Source organism: Perna viridis, chromosome 11, assembly GCF_037379345.1.
Source record: "Perna viridis isolate PV_CMFRI_1.1 ecotype Kerala chromosome 11, ASM3737934v1, whole genome shotgun sequence".
NCBI lineage: Eukaryota > Metazoa > Mollusca > Bivalvia > Mytilida > Mytilidae > Perna > Perna viridis.
This window is the reverse complement of record NC_142455.1, coordinates 1,898,447-1,910,456: the sequence shown is the minus strand read 5'-3', so window position 1 is coordinate 1,910,456 and position 12,010 is coordinate 1,898,447. Positions and strand designations below refer to the sequence as shown.

General features: G+C 31.9%; 1 protein-coding gene across 8 annotated transcripts in view; it reads left to right on the top strand.

The window, feature by feature from the left end:
- Positions 1-12,010, top strand: part of LOC148602282 (unconventional myosin-Id-like) — a 57,987-nt gene that overhangs the window by 24,212 nt on the left and 21,765 nt on the right. For all 8 annotated transcript variants that reach the window (XM_088553686.1, XM_088553693.1, XM_088553690.1 and 5 more), the window contains 11 exons: positions 685-850; positions 1,679-1,732; positions 3,174-3,269; positions 3,822-3,941; positions 5,007-5,216; positions 6,332-6,477; positions 7,020-7,245; positions 7,908-7,967; positions 9,549-9,694; positions 10,835-10,967; positions 11,642-11,808. In XM_088553686.1, coding sequence (XP_088409812.1) covers positions 685-850; positions 1,679-1,732; positions 3,174-3,269; positions 3,822-3,941; positions 5,007-5,216; positions 6,332-6,477; positions 7,020-7,245; positions 7,908-7,967; positions 9,549-9,694; positions 10,835-10,967; positions 11,642-11,808 — 1,524 coding nt within the window. The remainder of the gene's footprint in view (positions 1-684; positions 851-1,678; positions 1,733-3,173; positions 3,270-3,821; positions 3,942-5,006; positions 5,217-6,331; positions 6,478-7,019; positions 7,246-7,907; positions 7,968-9,548; positions 9,695-10,834; positions 10,968-11,641; positions 11,809-12,010) is intronic.

Below are 12,010 nucleotides of genomic sequence, written 5' to 3'. Positions count from 1 at the left end.
AAATGCATGTACATGTAGTATGATAAAGAAGTACTTCAGATATACATGTAGTTACAGGTGAATATTACAGTGTCTCAAACTTAGATTGCATATGTTGATGTTACCATAAATACCCAATATTATTCAGAAATAATGCTTTTGACCTTGACCTCATCATCATAGTTCATTGACATTTTAATACATGTAGTTCATGACATGATTAAGGGTATCTGTTATTTATAGCTGTTAACTTTAAGTACTTGTCAGGAAAATATTTTGTATTTTATAAACATGTAGATACTCATAATGTAAAAATCCTGTGAAGGGTTAAGTAGCCTCATCACTTAGTTGGGACATAAAAAATAGGAAAAAAGGTCTCTCTTTGGTTCAGTAATTTTCATGAAAAATTACCAAAGAACCAAATAAGATATTTATGTATAGTACAATATGAGAAAATGAGATAAGAATTGATTTTTTTTCAAGATTCAAATTTCTATTACTGTAAACCCACTTATTTTAGGTGATGAAATTAATTTCATTTTTATATAACTGACAATTTATCAAAAAGAAATTGTTGAAAATTACTACAAAAAATAAGTGGGTTTGTAGTTTTACCAAAGTGCTAGGGTCAATAATTCCATTATTACTGTAAAGTATACAGATTGAATCTCCAGTTTTTAAATATTTTTGATTTTTTTCTTTCAGGGTAAAAGATGTACTTATCAAGTCTAATATAATATTAGAAGCCTTCGGTAATGCAAAAACAAACAGGAACGATAACTCTAGTCGATTTGGTAAATACATGGACATTAACTTCGATTTCAAAGGAGACCCAGTTGGAGGCCATATAAATAACTATTTACTAGAAAAGGTATTGGAAATAATATAAAATGCCATCAGTTTCACACTTAAAAATCCAGACTTCAGTCACTAGCCCTGTGTCACTAGCCCTGTGTCACTAGGCCCTGTGTCACTAGGCCCTGTGTCACTAGCCCTGTGTCACTAGGCCTTGTGTCACTAGCCCTGTGTCACTAGCCCCCGTGTCACTAGCCCCCGTGTCACTAGCCCCGTGTCACTAGCCATGTGTCACTAGCCCTGTGTCACTAGCCCTGTGCCACTAGCCCTGTGCCACTAGCCCTGTGTCACTAGCCATGTGTCACTAGGCCCTGTGTCACTAGCCCTGTGCCACTAGCCATGTGTCACTGGCCATGTGTCACTAGGCCCTGTGTCACTAGCCCTGTGCCACTAGCCCTGTGTCACTAGCCCTGTGTTGATGTTGGATCTAATACTTGATGTAGTTTTTAGCAAAGAAAACCAAATGTACACATTTATTGTTTGCATTGTGTGTCTACAACTTCAAAGAATTATGGTCAACTTTCCTTAGAATGTGTAAATGTATTGCAAAACCTATTAATTCCTTTGAAAAAATGTGGCAAGTTTTATTTTAAATTTCAGATTTTAAAGGCAAGGAAAAAAACATTTATTTGTGTTTTTTTTATAGTCATTCAGATAGATTCAGGAACTGTATGATTCTCATGGAAAATTCTTCAATAAAACTGTTAGTAATACACACTTAAATCATGAACTATCCTAATGGATTAGATATGGTCAATTAAGAGTATCAATATTATCACTGTGCTTTTTTAATGCAAGTGAAGAATTTTTTTTAGATTTGTAATTTTCTTTTTCTTTATTTCAGTCAAGAGTTGTACATCAGCAGAGAGGTGAAAGAAACTTTCATTCATTTTATCAGGTAAATACTGAATAGTTGGCAGTTTTGAAGTCAAGACAGAAAATATCACAGCCAATCTGACAGGGCGTGATGTGATATTCTGTCAAGACATTCAAAACTGATGTTATTCTGTTTATTGGTCATGTCACATTAGTTGTTACATAATGTTGTCTTTGGAATTTGCCGATATTTTTTTAGTATTACAGCAGTAGCCTGAGAAAAGTAATTATCAGGCAGTTGATACAATGAAATATTGTTAAAGTTGTTGATAAAATCTATTAAGAAGCTGATCAGAAATTGATAATCGAACTATTGCATAAATATACCACAGAATATTTCCTGAAAAACAATGCATTTCACAAAAACAGCTTATTGCAAGCTTATTCAAAATGCGAAATTCATTTGTAAAAGGAATCAAAATGAACATATTCCAAGAGAAAGAATGATGTGCTTAACATTAATATATTTTATGAATATTTGTGATTTTTTTCTCTTGTTGAATGTATTACATATTTAAGTATCATGAAAAATGTGATTCATAGGAAAAAAGACTATATATTTTTATTTTTGACATTTTGTTTGAATTGCCATAGTAAACAGAAATTAATATTTTTTTCAGTTTTTCATATAACCTTTGCTCTTAGGAGATAAAAATTATATAGAATGCACTGTAGATCTCAAAATAAAGGGAGATAACTGTGTAAATGACACTCTAAAAAGTTTGACATTCGATAAATAGAATCTACTGGATTTTCAATGTTGGTTATCTCCTAAGAGCAGGCAGATTTGAATGAATAATTACACATTTCGTAGTATAGACCCATAAAACAACCTACTGGTAATTACAAAAATAAAAATATGTAGCCTTTTTTGGGGTGTATCACATTTTTAGATTTTGCATGATTCTTCTTAAATGTTAAAAAAGTAATGCATCAACACTTTCTGTGCTCTTATCTGTAGCTTTTGCTATTGTAAATTAAGAAATTAATGGCCACAATTTCGTCACATTATCATCACAATCTCATCTTCATTGACAAAGATATTAAGATGTAATTGGGACTACTGACTATGTACATACACATGTGTACATATGCTTGTTGATTAAGTATAAATGCATTTAGATTCATAGTTATGTGTTTTTTCCTCTTTCACTATGAAACGGCAGATTAATTTTTTGCAGCATGTGGGTAACTGCAAAAATTAAATTCAGCAAAAATAAGTTGCATATATTTTAATTCCTAACCACAAAAAAATTTGTTCCACAAAAATTACCTGTTGAATGGTATTGTCTTGATAAGTCTTGTATTTTTTGGCTACTAATCATATCAATTTATTAGATGTTTAAGGAAGATACCTGCTTTAGTATTGCTGAAAATTCCTACATTTCAATCACAAATATCAGCATCATTGTAATTTTTTATTTTCAGGTTAAAATAACAAACATGTTTCATAAATATTTCAGTTGATATATGGTGCCAACGACCAGAAGTTGTCAGAATTGAAGTTATCAAGAGATCCCAGTAAATACTTTTATATAAACCAAGGAGGTGAACCTAAGGTAATGAGCTCAGTCCCTCTAACTACATTTGTACATGTAGTTTACTCAGGGATTTGTATACTTTCTTATAACTTTAATATAATTATGTGGAATTATTGGAGAGATGAAAGGTTCAGTTTTTGATGTTAATGCAAAACAAATCTTTTGTATTGCAAGCTTCTGTTAGAAATGTTTTATGAGATTTTTTTGATTAATAAATGTTTCAGTGAATCTTATTTTTACTATACCCCCACTCCATAGCAGAGGGAGGATAGTTTTACCTGTGTCCATCATTCTGTGACACATTGTTTTCGTGACAGATTTCTCAGCTTCTATTGGAAGGAATGCTTAGATATTTGGTATATTGCTTTTACATGGTGACTTGTACCATGTCTTCCCATTTTGGGTTCCTTTGTCATCTACTTTCTGTTAACTGAAACAGATTTCTTATTCAACCTCATGATTACATGATTATCCAAAAAGTAAGTCCCAAGAAACCCCAAAAAGCACACATAATAAAATAACTTGTTTTCTATTAAACCAAAAGAATGTTCAGAATTTATTTTGTTTCAGTGTCATACAATAAATGATCGTGAAGACTACAGAGCTGTGATGGGAGCTATGAAGACCATGGGCTTCGGATTTGACCAGGCTGAATGTCTATGGAAAATCTTATCTGCTGTCCTTAATCTGGTAATAAGAAATAGATGACAGTGAAATAATTGAAAGGATATATTGATATTTTGACCAGAATTGTTTATACATATCATTCATAAATATTACATGAATATTGATGAGGTGTGATCTTGCCATTCAAAGTTGTTTTATGTAATTATCACATGTTGAACTTTATGTAATTATCACATGTTGAACTTTATGTAATTATCACATGTTGAACTTTATGTGTCCAAAAGATCACACAGGTGTTCTTTGGTAGTTAAGTAGGACACATTGGTATACTGTAAGATAAATGTCTGTCTAGGGAGCTATTTAAAGTACTCATTAGCCTACTTAAATTTGTATTGAAATTGAAACTGGTCTATTTCAACTATCTGTAACCTTTACAAATATACATCATATAGATTCTTCTGCAGTTAACAGTTATGAGTAATTGAAATTTTTTTTACTCCATTCAGGGTGGTAAAATTAAGACTCAATATGCAAACTTTAATGAGCATGTTAAAATCTTTAATTTTACGATAGAGAGTGGAGAAATAATGAAGATCAATAATAATTACTGCCATGAAATCAGTAGAATAAATTTTCGTGGAGAAATGACTGGTTTGAATAGTTTGACATGGTTGAATTTATATTTAACATTTGAGTATTAGTAAAAATATTGAAATTGAAGTCTTACCTGAGAGACTGGAGATGTATTCTCAATCGAGTCTACCCTGGTGGGGAATCAGTTTCTCCCATGAAATTTGGAAAAACTTGGAAAATGTGAAAAAGCACGAAACTTTTGCAGGAATTTAAGCACTGTTTAGTTGTTGCTGTTGTTTTTTTTAAAGCTTTTTTTTAGAATAAAAAAAATTAAGTTTTACCATAGAGCGTAGAGATATTAATTTTTATCGAAGTTTTACCATAGAGAGTGGAGAAATTAATGTTAATCAAGACAAGGCTGAAGGTGGATTTGTGGAGAACTTCTTAATTTTAAAATCACTGGTTTAGAATGGGAAAAAGACTTATCAGCACCATGATGCTATTGCTGACAATGACCTTTGAACTTTGAATGTCTGAACTATTGTATATTTTCAGGGCAATCTAAACTATGATGCTATAGATGACCATGATCATGCAGGAGCTGGTGATACATCTCTGTTAAACAATATAGCACATTTACTATCAGTAAAACCTGAGGAGCTGGAGAAAGCTCTGTGTTCCCGAGTGATAGCTGCTGGTGGACAGATTGTAGAGAAAGGGTTAACTGTATCTGATGCTGTGTATGCCAGGGATGCTTTTGCTAAGGTGAGGCAGTAGAAATCTCTTAAAAAAATGGAATATACAATCTTCTCTAAAATGAGTGCCCTATTCATATTACAAAAAAAATAGGCACACAATTTTGGCTTAATTTTTTTATACTGCATAAAGCTTTATCTGCTATTTATATGTATTAGTAATACTATGTATTTAATCTTAGAAACATGAAGTGGCAATATTCCATTTTTTTTCTGTTTATGGATGACCTGTCAGCTTGATTAACTGCTGAAAAGATATTTAAATACCATTCTGTGTAAAAATCAGGCAATAAGTGGCACATCATTATTCTCAATTTGGTCTTTTTTTGCCTCTAACATATTCAAATACATCTAGAAAACAACTGAAAAGCTATTTTAATTTATCCAGACGAATTAATGACGTAGATATTTTTGACTGCTTATATGAGAAAAAAGTTTGGGAAAATTTTCCCGCCAATTTTCCACAATGCATTTCAACTAAGTTTGACCTACCAATATCTTAAAAAGGCAGACTTTACAAACTTTGACAGTAATTTCTTAAGATTATGAGGTGTAAATACTTTGATAATGCAATAAAATATCAGCATTTTTTTTCTTTCATGTGCCACACCTTATACGCATTTTGCCTGATTCTTAGACAGAGAAGTACTTAAATCATGCAAAAAAAGAATCAGCAATGCTTATTAAGGGATGATATAATTACATTTTGTAGAAATGAGTTGATTGCTTCTAATTTATATGCACTGAGATATTTTGAATAGTTTAAATGATAATTCACTGACTGTTGTTTTTTGCACATATCCCTACCTGTTATGATATAGCTGTTCAAAATATAATTTTGTCTTATCTAAAAATAAAAAAAATCAGTCTCTCATATTTTAGAACTTAGACACCTGTCTTTTCAATGAATCTGAAGATTATTTGTGATCTGTTGTAAGATGAAGAAAGAATATGTGATGTTGAAAACGTGTACCTGTAAAAAGGTTTACAATTATCTCAAGAAGACATGTACCTGTATAAAGGTGTACAATTATCTCCAGAAAACGTGTACCTGTACAAAGGTGTACAATTATCTCCAGAAAACGTGTACCTGTACAAAGGTTTTCAGTTATCTCCCTTTTACAGGCCACATATGACAGAATGTTTACCTGGATTGTACAAAGAGTTAATGAGGCGATCGATCCAAAGGCCAGCGGAATGAGGATTGTGGGTAAAAACACGGTCATTGGTGTACTGGACATCTATGGATTTGAAATATTTGACAACAATAGGTATTTCTGAAACTGATTAAATTGCTAATTACTGTTGGGTTTGACTTTATATGACTTTTAGAGGTGTGACTTTTAGGGTATTTGTGGATTTTTACGATTACAAGTTTTAATTTTATTGTTTACTCACTGCTGATTTTTGCCAATTTCCCTATTGTTCTTATGAGCTCATCCCTGAATTTTGTGAGGCAAAAGTTTCATACATTTGTTTAGTAATGAAATGCTTCGTCTAATTGTTTGGATACACAAACCAACTTATTTTATTAGTAATATATTTTTCTTAAATTTGTAAACTAGAAGAAACTGTGAGAATTAGTTCATCTTGGGATGCATTTTAGAGCTGGGAAGTTGAATTGATATGTGAAAAAAAATATCCCCAGTACCAGCAGTATTATTATACAGTACTAGATTTAAGTCTTTAGCTGATAATATTATTAATCTACTTCCAATTTTGAACAGTTCTGTGTTATTCTACTTTTAATTTTAAATAATACTGCATCCTTCTACTTTCAGTTTTGAACAATTCTGCATCTTTCTACTTTCAGTTTTGAACAGTTCTGTATTAACTATTGCAATGAGAAACTACAGCAGTTATTTATAGAACTTGTCCTAAAACAAGAGCAGGAGGAATACATGCGTGAAGGGATAGAATGGGTCCATATAGAGTACTTCAATAATAAAATCATCTGTGATTTAGTAGAACAGCCACATAAAGGAGTTCTTGCTATACTGGATGAGGCTTGTATCAGTGTAGGCAAAGTTACTGATGAGGTTTGTATTTGATTGAATTGTTCAATGTTTCTGTACTTTCTTGAAAAGCACAACACACTAACGGGACTATATGTAAGTTTCAGTCTCTGTAAGAATCAGGCAGTGGGTGAAACATGGTATAAAAAACCCCACCAATTTTAAAGTCTTAATTTGACTTTTTGCACCATCAAAGAAAAAAGACAAGGTTTTCCATATCATTTTGTTAAATTAAGTTATAGTTTCTTTATTATAATGAACATTTCAAGGGAAGATAAATCTGTCAAAAAATCTCATTTTTCTGCTTTTCCATTAAAAAAACCTGAGCAAATTCAGTGTTGCAGAGATCAAATAATGGTCTTTTCAAATAGAGAAAGTATCTTTGAGTTAAATTATATTGCCAGATATGCATGTTTCTGATTTTTCTCTTTTTGCCTGGTTCTTCAACTTATTCGTACATAAGCATCAATCATATGACCACAAATGATAAAAAAGGGGGGCATTGTACTCCTGTGCTAACGTTGTTAATTGAAAATTAATAAAAACTGACATCGCAATAAACAATCAGAAGTATGTAAGCAAAAGTGAATTTAATATCATTGCTTGAAATGACTGATGTTGACTTTAAATACTATAAAATGAACTTGAATTCTTAAAATATATGATAACCAAATTTTTTTTTTTAGATGTTCTTGAATGCCATGTCACAGAAGTTAGCCAAACATGAACATTTTACATGTCGAGCTGTAAGTACTGACCAACCTTATGTAACAGTTAACTAGCTTAGTGACCAAGTGGTTAGAGTATTGTTTATCATGTAACCATTGACTAGTTCAGTGACCAAGTGGTTAGAGTATTGTTTATCATGTAACCATTGACTAGTTCAGTGACCAAGTGGTTAGAGTATTGTTTATCATGTAACCATTGACTAGTTCAGTGACCAAGTGGTTAGAGTATTGTTTATCATGTAACCATTGACTAGTTCAGTGACCAAGTGGTTAGAGTATTGTTTATCATGTAACCATTGACTAGTTCAGTGACCAAGTGGTTAGAGTACTATTTAATATGTAGCTAAATTGCTGTTGTTTCCAATAAGCTAACTCATGATATGCTGGAACATTTTATTGCTCTGGGGTTTTGTATTATTTGCAACATGAAACCTTTGGTTTTCCTGAGCCATAAACTTATATGGCTACTCTTTCAGAGGTCTGAATAGTGAAACTAATTGCAAATGATATGCACATGGCCTGACAGGTTCTTATTTATAAATTTGATGTTTTCAGTTATTTAGGACTCTTATCTTGAGGATTGAGAGTAGCAATTGCAATTACAGATTCTTTAGTTGGTTCATCACTATCCATGAAATTGCAAAAAGATTGCAGCCTGTAAATAATAATGATACCTTTGTATAAGATAAAAACATTAAAAGGGATTCCATACAAAAACCAGGCAGTAGGTGGCACATGACAATTTTTTCACTCATTTCATATCATAACTGCATCCTTTCTCAAAGCCAACAGTTTGTTTTTGATTACCTTTAGTGATTAAAGAGAAATAATTTACATAGAAAGGATTGAAATTCATTAAAAGAAAGGGAGATAACTTTGTAATTTGAGTAAAATTTGGTTGCTTTCTTAGGGAACCTAAAAATCATTTTCTGAGCCATCTATTGTCGTTTTAAAACAAACTTGATGCTTTTTGACATTCATATGATGTATTAATTGCATTAGATAAAAAAAAAATGATAGGAGTAAAATTAAATCTGTGCCACCCATAGGATACACAGATGATGATAGGATCTGCCTGATTTTTACATGGATTGTCTCAAATGTTTGAATGACAACAAAAGAACAGTGAAGTCATGAATTGTGCAAATACATGTATATGTTTATAACTATAATTTAATTTAATTGTTTTTTTCTCTTCTGGCCAAGATGTTCCATAAATAAAATAACTTGGTACTGCGACATCATTAAAGTTGATCGACCTGCAGTCCACAATTCAAATTTTTCTGCACTAAAGTTGAAAGCTTTTATGAAGGCACAAATTTTATTTTCAGCTTAATTGATTAGAAATTAAATTATAAGAATTGTTTTTAATTTTTAACCAAGTTATGCCAGCTTAACCAACTTTTGGGCAGATTATGCTTGTTCATAAACTGATTACATTGTAACTAAAAACCTCCCTCTAAATCTTACATTTTTATGGGGGGAGATTCTAAATTTTTCATTGATTTTGAGAGAGGGTTAACAAGTATAAATTGTAGTTTCATTTTTTTCACAGTGATATTTAGTGAATTTTGATTTAATTCTGAATTTTATTTATAGCTGCAACCAACTGACAAGACATTAGAACACAAGAGAGACTTTAGGATCAAACACTATGCTGGTGATGTCATATATTCTGTGGAAGGTTTTATTGATAAGAACAGAGACACACTGTTCCAGGACTGGAAGAGACTGCTATACAACAGGTATTATCATCATTCTATTTTTATACCCGCCACATTTTATACTCGCCACACTTAGACAGTTTCTAGATGATAATTTGAGAACAGATCAATTTAAGGCTATGATTCAATTACAAACATGATTTTTTTCCTTTTTAGTGGAATTACTTCTGATTTTGCCAATTTCCTCTTGCCTGCAACTACACAGAGTACTTATATGTTTTTATATTTGTTCATCATACAAGTTCTAGAAATACTAGACAGAGTTATAGTAGTATGTTATTTGTGCCAAGAGCCCAAACAGAATATTTTGAATGATCATTCATTATATCAGGTAGTTTATTATGGAACAATATCCAAACAAATATTAGAAATTGTACAACAAAAGAGTGTTTCAAAAAAGCTAAAATGATATTTTTAAAATGTTACTGCTGATATTTAATACTGTGTAAGTACTATAGTTTGTGGGTACCAATTTTTGTGGTTTTCATGAGTAGGCAAAACCATGAAATTTGGTTCCAACAAAAAGGAGATTTCCATTAATGTGTATACGGAAAACATCAAAACCACGAATTGAAGAAACCAAGCACTTGTGTTTCTTCCCTAATCCACAAAATTGGTATCCATGATTATGTGTAGTTATATATATATATATACAAACACTTAGCAGATCCATCAAACTCGTACCGCTGTGACATCTATGGCAACACTGCCTGCACAAAGTCGGGTGCCCTAGACCATTTGGCCAGCTAGCCTAGCTGGTCTAGGGTGGTCTAGGGTGCTGGACTTTGTGCAGGCTATGTTACCATAGATGTCACAGTGGTACAAATTTGAGTCCCATGGAGGGAACAAACAAAAAATACAGGAGATTATTATTATTACAACAATTAAACTTTTGTCTATAGTAAATTAAGGAGGTGGACCTAGGGTAAGGGACACAACTCTTACAAATCATTGGAACGTTTGTAGTCAGCATTTTAAATCAATCTTATGTTTAGCATCAAAGTAATTTGACTGATCTCATTCTGTTTCAAATGGAAGCTTGATAGATTATGGTGAAATTGAATATGATACCCTAGGTCTATCTCCTTAAACCACAACTGTATATATGAATGGAATATGGTGTTAAAAATAACATTTTTACATTGAAATGTTTCATTTTAGCAAGGAGCAGGTTTTGAAAGAGATGTTCCCAGAGGGTAAACAACACATTACAGAGACAACTAAAAGACCAATTACTGCTGGGACAAGCTTTAAAAACTCTATCATAGCACTGGTGGATAATTTAGCTTCAAAGGTAATTTTTCTATTGCAGAGCAGATGGAATTATTGCTTCATAAGTAGTATTTTATAGCATAAACTAAAACATAGTGATAATGATAGCGTTGTTGATAACTTCTAAATGTAGGCAGAAATTGAAAAGGGTGATGATTGTATCTCATTGTTTATAAAATCTTATTGGTGGAAAGTGATTTTTGTAACGTTGTTCTCCCGTAATAGCTGTTGATACCACAGACAGAGGATAGCTAGAATTTCTGCCATGACACAGATGCCGAATGACATCTAAGTACTTGTATTGAAATAGAAAAAGAATCTACAACTTAAGCTTGTTGAAATTTCCATGATCAACTCCTTGTCATTGTAGATTGTATAACCATAGTTCATATGTCTGATGTTCTTATTTCATGTTTATTGTTGTGTGTGTCTGGTCTTTGTCCCTGGATTACATTCTTTTGATTTTCGCTATAACCTTGGTTCCCTTGATTACTCTGAAATACAGAAGAAAAATTAAGAAAATACTCTAGGTATCAGATGTTGATACACATTTCATAGTATAGACCCATAAAATAACTTAATTACAAAAATAAAAATATGTAGCTTTTTTTTTAGGCGTATCACATTTTACAGACTTTGCATGAGTATTACAAAGACTACTACTTAACAAAAATTAATTATAGAATTATGTTTCAGGAACCACACTATGTTAGATGTGTAAAGCCGAATGATATTAAATCACCAAGTGTATTTGACCGAGAGAGAGTGAAGCATCAGGTCCTGTACCTCGGTCTGTTGGAAAATGTCCGTGTCAGGAGAGCTGGGTTTGCTTACAGAATGCACTACTCTAGATTCCTACAAAGGTACAAGGTTTTTCTCTCTCTGATACCTTCTACATTGGAAAGTTATATATTTTCAAAAATATACAGGATTCTACACTACAATAATGTAGAAAATTTATTTTCATAATTTAAAATAACATTCCAAAATTTGCTGTCATAAATAAAAAAGCATCCGACAACTTCAAAATAAGTACTTTCTTGGAAGGAAATAAAATCTGTGACA